The sequence below is a fragment of the Urocitellus parryii genome, chromosome 7 (genome assembly GCF_045843805.1).
Source record: "Urocitellus parryii isolate mUroPar1 chromosome 7, mUroPar1.hap1, whole genome shotgun sequence".
Lineage (NCBI taxonomy): Eukaryota > Metazoa > Chordata > Mammalia > Rodentia > Sciuridae > Urocitellus > Urocitellus parryii.
In genome coordinates, this window is record NC_135537.1 from 168,218,363 (window position 1) to 168,233,715 (window position 15,353).

The window sequence follows — 15,353 nt, forward strand, 5'->3', positions numbered from 1 at the left end:
AAGGAATGTATAATCTTAGATTGACAAAAAAGCAAAGAAAATGCAGGTTAATTCTTTACAACCAGAATATTTGTATAATTAAAAATAAATTTTCTAAACTTCAGCCATCACTTATATAAACCAATTCAAGTCAGCAGAGTTCAATATGTAGGCAGGGCTCCTACAAACTTGTCTTCTCACCCCTTTGGAGTATTCATATACTTACTTTTTCCAGGAATATTCAGCTATCTGTTTTTTCAACTTACTTATTTCTCCCTTTTTGAAGAACAAGAATTCAAGTATTATAAAAGCTTGACTTCATTTTAATTTGCCAAGTTATAATGCAATTGGAATCAAAAGTTATTATTTCCCTTGGTTTCTCTGCCCCATCAGGTATAAGGGTGGTATCAAATAAGAGAATGCTCCATTGCCCTATCATTCCATTATTAGGAGTGTCTTTCAGAACTGAAGTCACCACTGCAAAGGCAGCTTTAAAGGAAAGAAAAAGCCAAACAACTAATCTTGGGCGGGGCGGGGGGGAGCTCAACTTAGGCCATAAAAGAAATTCCGAATAACACAAGATAATGTTCATGAACTATCAAATTGTCAAGGATTAATAAATTTGATAATTCTCAATGTAGGTGATAATAATAGAGATGGGTAGTTTTATACTAACTAGAAATTAATTAGAATAGTCATTTTAAGTTTATATATCCTTGGGTCCAGAAATTCCATTCCCATGAAACTACAAAGATTTTTGTTGAGATATTTGTAATTACAAAAATTGGAAGCAGTTTTCCTCAATAAGTGTTTTAGAGGATGTAACCTCTATGTTACTAAACCCAGTGATCATTTCTCAGAACTCATCCAGCATTTTTCATTAGCTATAGGTGAATTGTTCCCTTCTCCCAGAACCTCTCAACATTGGCATGTTCCAGGACTCAGTGTTCCTTTTTATTCTCCTTAATTTTCTATTTATTTTCATCTCGTTTCTTTGTTTACTAATGCCTGTCACCTATGTGCAGAGGGTTCCTATGTGTATGCTTGTAGTCAGATCTCTGCCCTGAATTCCAGACCTATATAGTCAGTTGCTTCTAGTCATCTCCTCTTTCTAACAAGCATATCAAATTTAACATATCCCAAACTGAACTCCATTCTGTTCTTCCACTCAAAACCTTTTTTCCCCACAGCATTCCACATCTCAATATTGTCAACTCTTCTTTTTCAGACTAAGACCCTTGGAGTCATTCTTATCTCTCTCTTATCTTCTCTTTTTATTATACCCCAAATTCAAAGCTATCAATAAATCTTCAGATTATTTTTTAGAGTTCTACTCCCACCTCACCCCCACCAACTATTGCCATTCCATTCTAAACCATGTCTCCCTCTGAAATTTTGGCCTTCTAACTGGACTCCTTGCTTCCACCTTGATTTCCTTTTAATCTCTTTGTGACAAAACATGGTGATTTTATTGAAACTTTAAGTCCAAGCCTGCCACTCTGCTTTCCAAAAGGTCTTTATAATGCCCCTATGTGGTTTGTCCTCCATGTCCCCATCTCTTGTAACTATCAAGTTTCATTCACACTGGCTCCTTTTTCTTCAGATGCTACCAGCAGTGCTCTTACCTCAGGACCTTTATACTCACTATTGCCATAACATTGTTGCCCTAGATATTAGCATGCCTCCTACTCCCTCAGTATTCTTGGTCTGACTAGACTGTATGAAATAACAGTTCCTCTCTGACTGCCTCACTCAATATTTAGCTCTAATGCCCTGCTTTGTTTTTCTTCTTAGTCTTATCACCAGCTAACATTCTTATAATGTACTTCTTTGGGTGTTACTTTTGAACATAAGCTCCACAGGTCAAAGACTTTGCTCTGTTCATTTCGGTATCTCCAATGCCCTGAATGGGATTTGCTCTGAAAGGAATTCAGTGTAATTATATGTTGCATGAATTAATAAAAGCACTTTTCATAGATGGGTTTGTTACATAAATTATAATACATTTATATGATGGAATGCTATATAATTGACAAAAAAGTGAAATAGCTGTGTATATGCTAAAAATGAAATATCTCTAAATATGTGCTGAGAAAAATAATAGGTGATAGAATAGTAGGAATTTGATCTTTTAATATGTAAAATTATGTAACATAGGAAATTTATTTTTTAAATCAATGGGGAACAAGTGAAAATCCTTGCTCTGTACTCCTCAGAGAGATAACCATTACTGACATTTTGTTGTTTAGATTTTTCTATTGATTACCATTTTAACTTCAAATAGTATGTCTCTTATTTAATCAATTTTAAACAAGATCTATTTACTCCCCATATGAAAGATAAGCTTAACATACTCATAATGTTTACCTAGCCTTCCTTTGGTATCTTTCAAGTTTTTAGTCATTCTTACTAAGTGTGTGTTATTTAGTTTGTTATTTTACCTATAACTGAGTCTTTTTCTATTCTGAAAATTATTCTTAAAGACCTGAAAGTGATTGAGGAACTTTTATAATTATTATGATGTTTCATTGTTGGGCATTGCAAAACCAAATGATTTTATTGAACTCTTTGAGAAGAAAACAGTCATAGTCATTGAATTAGTTTTTATTAAATGAAATAATTTGTCAAGGTCTACTAGATCTTTTTCTTTTCTTTTTCCCCTTTTAATGCCAGGCCTATTATTTCCTTAAAAGCTGTATCATTTAACATTATTCAGATGTAATTGAAAGTTTGAAACCTCCCACTCACCCCGCCACACACACACAAGAATCAAACCCAGGGACTCTCACATGCTGGGCAAGCACTCTACCACTGAGCTACAACTGCAGCCCCCAAAAACTGAATTTAAAAACTACTACTACTACTACTACCACTACTACTAATGATAATAATAATGTAGTTAGCTTTATTTATGCTGACATATTTTTAAAATAATTTCAGAATTTTTGACTTCCCATCTAAATAATTTAACAGGCATTTTCTACAAAATAGTTACCTTTTTCTGTATACCCAAATTAACATTATCATACTTTTTTTATTATTGTATATTTAAACTAACTTTTTTTTTTTTTTAAGATTTTTTTGTTTGTTTATTTGCTTTGGTACTGGGGATTGAACTCAGGGGCATTTTACAACTGAGCTACATTCCCAACCCCTTTTAAATTTTTTAAAATTTAAGACAGGGGTATCACTAAATTGCTTAGGGCCTTCTAAGTTGCCCAGGCAGATCTTGAACTTGGATCTTTCTGCCTCAACCTACTGAGTTGCTGGGATTACAGGTATGCACCACTGTGCCTAGCACCATACTTCATTTAGTGTTTATTTTAATGTGAAATAGAACTTTCCTCTCATCATCTCTGCTTCTTAGACTAATTGACATAGTTTTACTAGAAAGGCAGGCTAAATGCTTACTTTTTTACCCCTTTAATTACCAATTTCAATTTTTAAAATAAATTTTTAATTTTTAAAATAGGGAGTTGATTATAATATTGGCTTCATCAAATAGTAACAAATAGCTTCCTCTTTGATATCATTATGACCTCATGGATTTTTTTCTTTCTTTCTTCTTCCCTCCCTCCCTCTCTCTTTCTTCTCTTCTTTTTTTTTTTTCTTGGTGCTGGGGATTGAACCCACGACTTCGCACATGCTAAGCACGCGTTGTATCACTGAGCTATATCCCAAGTCCTGGCCTCATGGATTTTCATGGATGTACATAAGTAAATATAATCATTCTTTTTGTGCCCATCTGGTCTTAGCTTTATTTATCCTTTCATCAGTTGGTGGACCTTTGAATTATTTCACACTTAGATTATTATAAATAATATTACTATGAACATTCATGTACAGGTTTTTGTTTAGATATGTTTGTTTGCTTGCTTTCTTTCTTTTTTTAATATGCTGAGGAGTGAAATTGTTGGTCATATAGTATATTTTTGAAGAACTACCAAACTGTTTTTCACAGTAGCTGGACCATTTTATATTTTGATCAGCAGTATATTCCAATTTCTCTACATTCTCACCGAAACTCCCACCCCTCGCCCCCTTTCCTAGTAACTGGAGTTGAACCCAGATCTAATGCATGCTAGGCAAGGACTTTACTTAGCTAAATTTTTGGCCCTTTTTGAGTTTTTGTTTTGAGACAGATTCTGAGTTGCCCAGGCTGGTTTTAAACTTGTGATCCTCTTGCTCCAGCCTCCCCAGTCTTGGGGATTACAGGTGTGCATTATCATAGGTGGCATGTTTTACAGTTTTAAACATCTAGATTTTGCACTTCTTTTGTTAAATATCCTTTTTGATTACTTGTATTTTAATAGTATCCATTTAATTTAATTTTCAGATTGGTGATTGTTAAGAGGATAGAAATACAGTCTGTGTGAGTGTGTGTGTGTGTGTGTGTGTGTGTGTGTGTGTGTGTGTGTGTGGTGCCAGGGCCTTGTGCATGTGAAGCAAGCACTTTATCAACTGAGCTATATCCCTGCCCACAGTAGTTTTTTTAATGTCGATCTTGTATGCTACAATCTTGCTGAAGTCTATATGTTAATTCTGATAGTTTTTTTTAAAAGGATTTTTTGCATATAAAATTGTTTCATCTGAAAATAGTCAGTTTTACATGCTTTCCATTCTGGGTGCTTTTATTTTGTTTTCTTGCTTAATTATCTTGGCTAGAACTCAAGTACATCATTGAATATAAGTTATGAGAATAGACAGTCTTGTCTTGTTTCAGCTCTTAGCACAAGCACAAAGTCTTTGAAAATAAGTATGATGTTCACTGTGTATTTTTCAAAGATGACCCTTTTGGGGGGTTAAGTTTCCTTTAGTCTGAGTTTGTTAAATGTTTTTAACATGAAAGAGTCTTGAATGCTTTTTCTACATTTATTTAAATCAGGTATCTTTTTGTCTCTGAAGTCTACCCACCATTTTATTTTCCCATTAATAGTGCTTGCCATGTAGTAGATGTTTTACTCTGAAATTTTCCCTTTTTATCTTAGAAAAATTTTATTTTACTGTCTCATTCTTTTCTTCTGTTTTCTCTGGAAAGCCTAGTAGAGTATTGGAACTCTGCTTAATTCATAGCTGCAATGGCACCAGACTAACTAGGCAGATTGTGTTATCATTGTCCTAGGACATTATTCTGAAACTTGACTTTGTGGGAAAGTGGAAGCTATTGTTTTTCAGTTTTGCATTTCTGGTGTTTAACACAGGACTTGGCATAGAGGTCCACAATTAATATAAAACAAGTGCTCAAAATTAGAGCATTTTCCCCATTATGGGCTCATGTTGTCACATTAGGATTTTATGTTTGTATATACCTTTTACCTTTTAAAAACATTACTTTCATTTGGATTTGCTTTCCTAACAACTGTAGCCCACTTCCTCAGTTAACTTTTACACTTCTTATCATATGTGTTTTTACAGAAAGATTTTAGAAGTATCCCACTAAATCATATTTTAGTACTATCAGTTTGCTGGAAGAAAACTTCGAAAATGAGCATTTTAGCAAAGTCTCCCTATCAAAATCTAGAAATTTATAGAAGAGCCCTTTAGTTCAGTCAAATTTATTTAAAAACAAATATGAAAATAAAAGATTGCAAGAAGCAATCTAATGATAAACGAAGGAGACAATACTTGTCTTGTAATACTTGCAGTGTAATACTTAAGGTTCTTAATGATGACTCCTAATCAATAAGAAACAGTTGGTTTTGCTGAAGTTTAGAAAGGGTACAGATAATTTTCAGTTGTTTGGAATGACATAGACCTGGCTTTTAATCACAATTCTGACATTTACTGGCTGCACAAATTGTTTAACAGCCTCTTTGAGGTGAGTTCCTCTCTTTTACCTTCTCTGAACCCCATATCAGTCTTTTCTCTTTTCCTAGCATCTTCTTCCATGTTCTGGAATGACTCAATCATTTCCTGTCTTTGATTTTGATTACCTTCAGATCTTTTAACTTTTTCAAGTCAACCCCTTTATTCTAGATTAGCTTTCATATCCTGTTGTGTGGTGTTAAAGTACTTCTCCTAATTGTAATTTTGCATTTGTTACAATTGTTCTTTCAACAGTTTCTTTGCACCCATATTTGAGTATTCATTAAATCTTCTCTTCATTTTTAAGTTTCATTAAGGCAAAATAAGGATCGATGGTTTATGTTCATCTTCTTCGGCCATGTGTCACAAGAACCCAACACAGTGCTTAGATAAAGGGACTACTCTATCAATAGTCAGTGAATGAAGAAATAAAAATTGAGTTAGTTATACTGCCCTCCTTAAAAGACTGTAGTGATACTTCCATGAAATAATGTGTAGGAACTCATTAGCTTACTTACCACCTAGCTGTAATAGTTTGCTCTGGTGATTGAGAGCAGTTATTGTGGATGCAGACAGCCTCCAATTCTAGTTCCCCCACTTACTTAGCTCTTTGATCTTACATAGTTATATGTAAATATTAATATTTATTAATATGTTTAATTATTTAATAATTGATAGTTATTAATAATATATCAATATATATTAATGTTGTATATATGTAGTTTTTTTTTGTTTTTCTGGGTGATACTAGGGATTAAAGCTGGGGCTTTGCCACATGCTAGGCAGGTTCTACTACTGAACTACATCCCTAGCCCATTTTAATTTGAAACAGGGTCTTACTAAAGTTGTGTATGCTGGTCTTCAAGTCATGATCCTTCTATCTCATTCTCCTGAGTAGCTGGAATTAAGAGCATGTACTACAGTGCTCAGCTGATTTGTATATTCTTTTTTTTTAATATTTATTTTTTAGTTGTAGTTGGACACAATACCTTTATTTTGTTTGTTGTTATGTGGTGCTGAGGATCGAACCCAGGGCCTCAAACGTGCTAGATGAGCACTCTACCACTGAGCCACAACCCCAGCCCTCATTTGTATATTCTTTATCTGTAAAATGGAAATAATAAAAAATAACTTATAATACTTTGTAAGGGTTACATGTACAATGACTTTGAAGCATGTAGCGTATACTTATTACTCAGTAAATGGTTATATTACTATTAATATAATAATGAGTAAGAGCAATAATTCAAAGACTTAACCACTGAGCCACACACACCAGCGCTTTTTATTTATTTATATTTATTTATTTATTTGTTTGTTTGCTTTGAGGCAGGGTCTCACTAAGTTGCTGAGGTTGGTCTCAAAATCCTCCTGCCTCAGCCTCCAGGGTCACTGGGATTACAGCCATAACAGGATTATGTTTCAGTGGTAGAGTGTTTGCCTAGCATGACTGATATCTTGGGTTTGATCCCTAGTGCTACAATAAATAAATAATAAAGATGCTTTAGAATGTTCAGTTAGCAAGTGAGAATATTGGAGATTAGCCTAAAGTTTTATACACATAGTGTTTATGGATAATATTGGTGTATTTAGAGAGTTTTCTGAATAATAGTTTGTAGTCCTTTCTGTGTACTCATGTGTATCCCCTATGCATTGGATGTTTCACTTGCCTTTTCTGATAAAGACATGTTGAAACATAAGTGAAAAGAGCAAATAATTATTGGAGGAATGTGGGGACAAGTGCATGGAGTACTGTATGCATGGCATATGTCAAGGGCATCTGAGTGGCAGGCTGCATACCCTGTAGGCACAGCCCTAGGCATGAGGCCATGTGTTGTAGTCCCTGCGCTTGTTCCATGGCCCACTTCTCAATTGGTCACTCAAGGACAGTTAGCCAAAATTGCATTGGTGGCTGCCTGTAATCTGCTTAGCTACTGCCTGAGTATATATACATGGTAACTGCGCAATAAAATCAGACCTGTTTCCTGCTTGGTTCTCTGGAGGTCTTGATTAGCGATTCTGCAGCCACATTCTCCTCTACCCTGTTCTGTGGACGTCCTCGATGGACGAGAGAGCGCCCATGAAGGAACTGTTCATTTCTGTAACTTAAACATTTAAAAAATTCATTTGTAAGTATTTGATACTTTAAAACCTATTTACAAGGTTTAGGGTATAGCTCGGTAGTAGAGTGCTTGCCTACCATGTGAGAGACCCAGGCTTCAAAAATAAATTAATTAAATAAAAATAAAACCTGTTTATAGGAATATAGTCGTCTTAAGCTACCATATCTAGCCCTTGTATCTCATTCAACTTGTTTTGCTTTCGCCTTAACCTTGTGGCCCTGACTTCTTCTTTTTTTTTTAATCTTTATTTTGTTGATTTATTTTTATGTGGTGCTAAGGATTGAACCCAGAGCCTCACCTGTGTGAGGCAAGTGCTGTGCCTCTGAGCCACAACCCCAGCACCCCTGACTTCTGACTTTTATCAGATAGGATTTATTTTATATAGAAGTAATTGTATTCATAAAAATGTTTGTGGAGAAAGCTGCCAAGCCTTTCTGTGATTGGTGATATACCTTTATTATAGGCTCAGCAAAACAGTCCCTCTTCCACAGGATCTGGCAACACAGAGCATTCCTGCAGCTCCCAAAAACAGATCTCCATCCAGCACAGACAAACCCAGGTAGGTTGGGGGTTGATAAACAGTGGAGAAGTTCTGCTGAGGAGTAAACCTAAACATGTAGAAAATCTGTGATTCCTCACTTGATCTTCCCCTTATATCTTTGACTGTATCTCTTTTGTGTGCATTATATTCAGAATTTGCATTATGAGTATTTAAAGTTTTTGTAAAATGTGCATTAGCTGTTTGAGGCTTTTCTTTACCTTTCTGGTATTGTAGCAGAAATGGTTTTACTTCAGCATGGAAAGAGTATACACTTTGAGGTCTAGAGGCTTGGGTTCCAACTCTGGTTCTGCTGCTTATACTTTGTCTTTCTGGACCGCAGCTTCTTTAGAAGAAATTATGTGTAAAATGTGGTTGATCCTTATTACCTCAGACAATGTTTACAAAATGCTTATTAGGAAAGTGCTTACAGTATATTTTTGATAAATATAATTACCTACTTTCTGGAACTAGTCAATTTATGTATTCCTTTACTTCCCTTGCAAGACCGAACTAAACTTAAGTTGTGCTATACCAATATAATTTCCTCGATAAACAGTCTTCAGAATTTAGAGAATGTTGTGAACATTTAACAATTGTATCTGAAAAGTATAGTAGATATATCCTCCATTTCTAGTGTTGAGTTAACCAGTAGTATTTTGGGTGTTCTTGCAGCCTCTTTTGGCACTCTGTTGCTTTCAAGACGGGATGCCTAGCAATCTAGAATTTCTTATCTTAAAACTTATGTGACCCTGTGGAGTTTAATTTTATTTGAACCACCAGCATCTAGATGGTTAAATAGACTTTTCCCCTTCTGATTGCTCCCTATTTCCACTAGATGGCATATTTGTTCCTTAGAGATGTTTGGTCAAGTTGCCCTTTGAGTCCTTTTTTTTTTTTTTTTTTTAAATATTTTATTTTACTTGTTGTTGAACACAATACCTTTATTTTTATGTGATGCTGAGGTTCAAACCTAGGGCCTCGCACGTGTTAGAGGAGCGCTCCACTGCTGAGCCACAACTCCAGCCCTTGAGTCTTTTTATTCAATTCATTTCATTTCTAGAGTACTGCATTTCTATTTTATTCAATGCACAGTAGTTTTGAGGATTTTCATATTTGATTCCAGTATTAGCTTGAGTTTTGACATGCTGGTGTAGTGAGATTTTAGGAACCTATAGTTAAGATTTGAAGATTGGGATGAGGAAAGTGAATTTAATATCCTGAGCCACATGATTATAGGCCATTTTTGTAAGCAGATACTTTTTTGCAGAAAAGTAATGAGTCAAATGTGTTGACATGTATTATTTTGAGACTAATCCTAAATTTGTATTGCCTTTGTCTCTGTAGTCTGACCTCACAATAGAAAAAATATCTGCACTAGAAAATAGTAAGAATTCTGACTTAGAGAAGAAAGAAGGAAGAATAGATGATTTATTAAGAGTAAGTATTAAAATGTAAGATATTTTATAACAAGTACTGTTATATATGTTTGGGTTATGTGCATAGCATGGAAATAATTACTAAAGCCAGATAATTAAGTTACTTTTCTTTAATCTGAGGGAATCTAAGTGGGAACCAGGATCATACATACTTTCTCAACAGTCTTTACAGTGGAAATCTTATGTTGTATATTTTAATCTTTTTATTTAGAGAATTAGATATGTGGAATGTTATATTTCATCCAAAACTGTGGGACTAAGTATGTTTTCACATTTTAGGGAAATTATTTTATTCTTTAATTTAGAAAACTATATTAACAAGGACTTTTCAGTGCAGTTTTTATTTTGTGTCTTTCAAATAACCTCGTCATCTAAAAATTTTTTGTGCATACAAAAGAAACACCTAGTCTGAAATTTATTTGGAAGATGTACCATGATATTTTCAAAATATATTCTGAATATGCAGCTTGGCATTATTGACCCACAGTTTTTTTTTTTTTTTTTTTTTTTAAGAGTAAAATGTTTGCTGGGCACGGTGGCGCATGCCTGTAAGCGGTTTGAGGCTGAGGCAGGAGTATCACAAATTCAAAGCCAGCCTCAGCGAAAGCGAGGTGTTAAGCAACTCATTAAGACCCTAAATAAAATACAAAATAGGGCTAGGGATATGTCTTAGGGGTTCAAGTATCTGTGAGTTCAATCCCTGGTACTGCCCCCGAACCAACAAAAAGAATAAAATATTTATTGTTTTCCTCTTATAATTTTTTTTTTTTTGTAATAGAGAATACAGAATGGTTAACTAGGATACACATTTTGTACATTTACTTCAGATACTGTGTGTGTGTGTGTGTGTGTGTGTGTGTGTGTCTGTGTCTGTGTGTATGTGTGTAATAGGAGATTGAGCCCAGAGGCTCTCTACCACTGAGCCATGTCCTCTGTCCCAGCCCTCCCTTTTATTTCTTATTTTGAGACAGGGTCTCACTAAATTGCCAAAGCTGACCTCAAACTTGCGATTCTCCTGCCTTGGTCTCCCAAGCCTCTGGTATTACAGGTGTGTACCACCATGCCCAGCCCTTCAGTAATTGTTTGAGCCATTCATAACATATACACAAATATTACTGATTTATAAATGAAATTGGATAGCATTTTCATCTTTCCAGTGATATAGAATGAATAGGTTTGACCTTTATTTGTACTAATGTGGTAATTTCTAACTGTCTCAATGGACTATGACATGTTAGGGTGGGAATCAGCAGCCTTACTTTGATCAATTGTTTTTATTGGGCTTTGGAGTATCATTTTGTCTGAATAAAAGGATGTTTAATAATAAAAATGACTTAAAATGACACTAGTTGTCTGCCTTTCGAAAGATTTTTTTATTGTATTTCTGTAATTAATCAAAATATAGGGTAAAATAGCTTATTTCTACTTTGTCTTCTGTAAGACTTAACATTGATCCAAACCATAAATATGCTCTTTATTAATAAATTCTGTTATTATTACTATTTTATATGAGAATAATTTCTTACATTTGTGGGAAATTTTATGTTCAAATTTACAGAAATGGGTTTATAGTTCATTGTTGCTATTTTTTTTTTTTTTGGTACCAGGAATTGAACTCTGTGGCACACAACCACTGAGCCACATCCCTTGCCCTATTTTGTATTTTATTTAGAGACAGGGTCTCAGCCGGGCATGGTGGCACACACCTGTAATCCCAGGGAAGGCTCAGGAAGATCACAAGTTCAAAGCCGGCCTCAGCAAAAGTGAGGTGCTAAGCAACTCATTTGAGACCCTGTCTCTAAATAAAAAATTGGGCTGGGGATATGGCTCAGCAGCCGAGTATCCCTAAGTTCAATCCCTAGTACCAAGAAAAAAAAGGGGGGGGGTCTCACTAAGTTGCTTAGTGGCTCGACATTGCTGAGGCTGGCTTTGGGGTGGGGGGCATGCTGGGGATTGAACCCAGGGCCTTGTGCAGGGGAGGCAAGCACTTTACCAACTGAGCAATATCCCAGCGCTGAAGCTGGCTTTGAACTCACAATCCTGCTTCAACCTCCTTAGCCACTGGGATTACAGGCTTGTCACCATGACCAATGTTGCTTTCATTTTTTTTTTTTTTTTTTTTTTACATGGCCTTTGTCTTTTTGTTTCATCTATTAATTGACTGAATTATTACACTTTTAAGTAATTATTTTTTTCAGGAAAGCTATGTCAGTGTTAAATTCTCTGTGCCCTTTTAGAGCTGGGAAATTCTTTCCTTTACCCTTTCATGAAAAAGACAGCACTCTCTGTAAGATTTTTTGTGTTATAACCTGTTCTGTTTCCCAGGTATCTCTTTCTCTGTGTCTCTCTCTACCTCTCTCTCTTTCTCTCACCCCTGCTTCCTTCCCTGTCTCTCTAAAACATACACATACACACCTTTGATTTTTCTAGCATTTAGTGTATCTGAGAATCCATGGCCAAAGGAATAAACAACCTGTCAAATTTTACCAGGTTACATCTATGTGTGAGTGTCTCTATTTTTATTCTGAAAATGTGTGATCGTACCTAATTTACTGTTTTTTTCCCCTTTTTATTATTGATTTTCCTCTTTAGTTCCTAACTTCAATCTCTGATATCTTGGCTTCTTGACATTTTATGCTTCATTTAATATGATTGGCCCTTTCTTCTGGATCTTTAAAATGTTGTTTATCTTCTATATATTTTCTACTATTTACTTGCAGTTCATGTGAATTTTGATTCTGTTATTTACATTTTTTTGTTACTCGCTTTTCCCCCCTTATGTAATCAATGTACTTTCTTAACACACCCTGTATATTCTTTATGGTTTTTTGTTTCCTATTTCACACATATGTCTTGCATTTTGTAGAATATGATGGGCAATATTTTGAAATAACTTTTTGATATCTGTATATGACCATTTGTCTCATTTGAAGCTGATGTTCCCTTTTCTTATTCAGAAATATATTCCTTAGGCCTATTTTTATTTATATCTTTTTCTCCAACTTTGAGTGAGGAAGCCATGAATAGACTCAGCACCTGTTTTACATCTTCGTTGTTCACTTGCTTAGAATTGCTCTTATTCTTGTTTTTATTGATTTGAGTGTTGATGGAATTGCTATCTAAGATATATGGAGTATCCTTTGGGTATAAATATTTCCAACATTTGGAAGGATTTTTGTCCAAAGTAACTTTGCTGGACCAAAAAAGGATATGGTCTTGTTTTTTTCCTTCATAGCCTCATGAGGCTGGAGTATAACTCAGTGGTAGAGTGCTTGCCTAGCATGCATGAGACCCTGGATTTGATCCCCAGCATGGTGGGTAAAGGTAGAAGAATTGAAATAATTTGTGGAAAACTTATCCTAGCTTGGTTTTTTTTTTTAATTTGTTTGTTTTGATTGTTTGTTTTTAAAGTTTATTTTCATTATTCAGAAGGCAGTATACTTCCTTAACTCACCCTCACCCTCTACTCCATTGCCTTTGGTGGTGGTGAGGGGCAGGTGCCAAGGATTAAACCCAGGGCCTCATTCATGCTAAGCATGGCCTCTGCCATTTTGTTATACCCTCAACTCCTACTCCGTTGTTTTTTGAAGGTTGTAATTTTATATGGATACAGATTAGTAGTAAGGGAATAGATCATGCAAAAACAAAGACACAGAAGTCCAACTGCCCCTTTTTCAAGTTGGTTAGAATTTGTGTTTTGAATCTGGAGGATAGGCAGTCAAAGAGAGAGACCATAGGTTTTTATATCTGCTTTCAGATATAAAATGAATCAGTCATTTATCGAGTTTTCTTTTTTTGTCAGATGTTGGGTATGGCTGTGCTGGCCACTGTTAGCCAGTTTCCACTTTAAACATAAATTCATAGAAGTTGTTAGTCCAGAAACCATAAACATTTAGAACTTTTTAAAACTTTCAACTGCCAGAGGTTAATTGATTGTAATTGTTTACTTGATTTCAGATTTTGAGGAAACATTTACCTTCTAAAAGTAGATTGGATTTCACATAAACATTACATGGTTGCTACTATGGAGCTGAGGCAGCCTGGGCAACTGAGTGAGACCATATCTCAAGATAAAAATTTTAAAAGGGCTAGAAATGTAATTCAGTGTTAGAACATCTCTGGGTTGAATCTCCATTACCACAAAGAAACAAAAAACTATTATGTCATCTTTAGCTTCTTATAGGTTGTTTAATATGAATAGGTCACATTTGTCATATGTAGTTGTACTTTTTCATCTTTAATAATATGGTGTCTACGACTAGAGTCCTGAGAAAAACTAAAGTGAAGCATTGTGTTTATGGGGAGAATAGAACCATTTGAAGATGAAGCTGTTTCATACAGGTCACTTTAAAGATGAAGCTGAAAAGTCTCAAAAAGTGAGAGTCCTGTAATATCTTCCTTTTGTGCTTTGTATTGTTTCAGAAGTGCTTGAATCATTTTTTCGGAAATAATAGATTTTTTTTCACAAGGATATTATAAGGTAGCATTATTTGCCAAATAAGTACAGATCTTTTGTTTAGCCCAAGAAGAATAAATTCAGGAGTTGCAAGTCAAATTTGATATTGGCTTAGTAGTTCTTACATTCTCTTAAGGAGGCTTGAATTTTTCAAAATATTTAGCCTATTCTGTAGGCCCCTGGCCACAGCTAATTTAACTGTGTATTTACATTCCAGCATTCTTGAACTAGATCCTTATTGGTGAGTTCTGTGTTAGGTGGAAACAGGTGTGCCTGGCTTGCTTCTCTGGTGAGAATCATTTATGAAAATTCACCTTTCTTTTTCTTTAGAAATAGGAATTAGAAAGCAAAGGACAAATTGAACTTAAAGAACATTATATGGTTTAGAAAATATTCTATACTTTTTGTAAGTGCTTAATCACTTTCAGTAAGTATTTAATATGTATATTGTTAATCACCCCTCACACTAAATAGTCATGGATTTTTCTAAATTTTATTGTATTTTGTGATGGTTTAAGCACTTGTGATGTACACAATGAGTTGTATCTGGGTATTGGGAGGAGTAAAATATGATTAGTAGAAAAACATGCCTATTTCTAACAACAGAATTCATTATTGATGAATAGATATTATTAAGCAAGATTAAAAGGATGAATTATTTACCTTTTAAAAAGACTTGGTTACTTTTATCTCTTTGAATCTAAATTTTGATTTTGATTTAATAACAGAAATGATTTTTCTCTTTCCCTAGAAACTACTTTTCTATTAATCTGTCTTCTTTGGAGCTAATTAAAAACATATTTTTCCATTGAAGGCCAACTGTGATTTGAGAAGGCAGATTGATGAACAGCAAAAGATGCTAGAAAAATACAAGGAACGATTAAATAGATGTGTCACAATGAGCAAGAAACTCCTTATAGAAAAGGTTAGTGCATTAATGGTGGCCTGAGCTCTGTATTCCAAGATACATAATGTATGTCATTGAGTGGCTTTTTACTTCTTACCTGAGATGA

The 15,353-nt window shown here is 34.7% G+C and overlaps 1 protein-coding gene across 1 annotated transcript in view; it reads left to right on the forward strand.

Moving 5' to 3' along the window:
• Tlk2 (tousled like kinase 2) overlaps nucleotides 1-15,353 on the forward strand; it is a 114,775-nt gene that overhangs the window by 55,952 nt on the left and 43,470 nt on the right. The window contains exons 8-10 of the mRNA XM_077801451.1: nucleotides 8,371-8,466; nucleotides 9,793-9,885; nucleotides 15,155-15,265. Coding sequence (XP_077657577.1) covers nucleotides 8,371-8,466; nucleotides 9,793-9,885; nucleotides 15,155-15,265 — 300 coding nt within the window. The remainder of the gene's footprint in view (nucleotides 1-8,370; nucleotides 8,467-9,792; nucleotides 9,886-15,154; nucleotides 15,266-15,353) is intronic.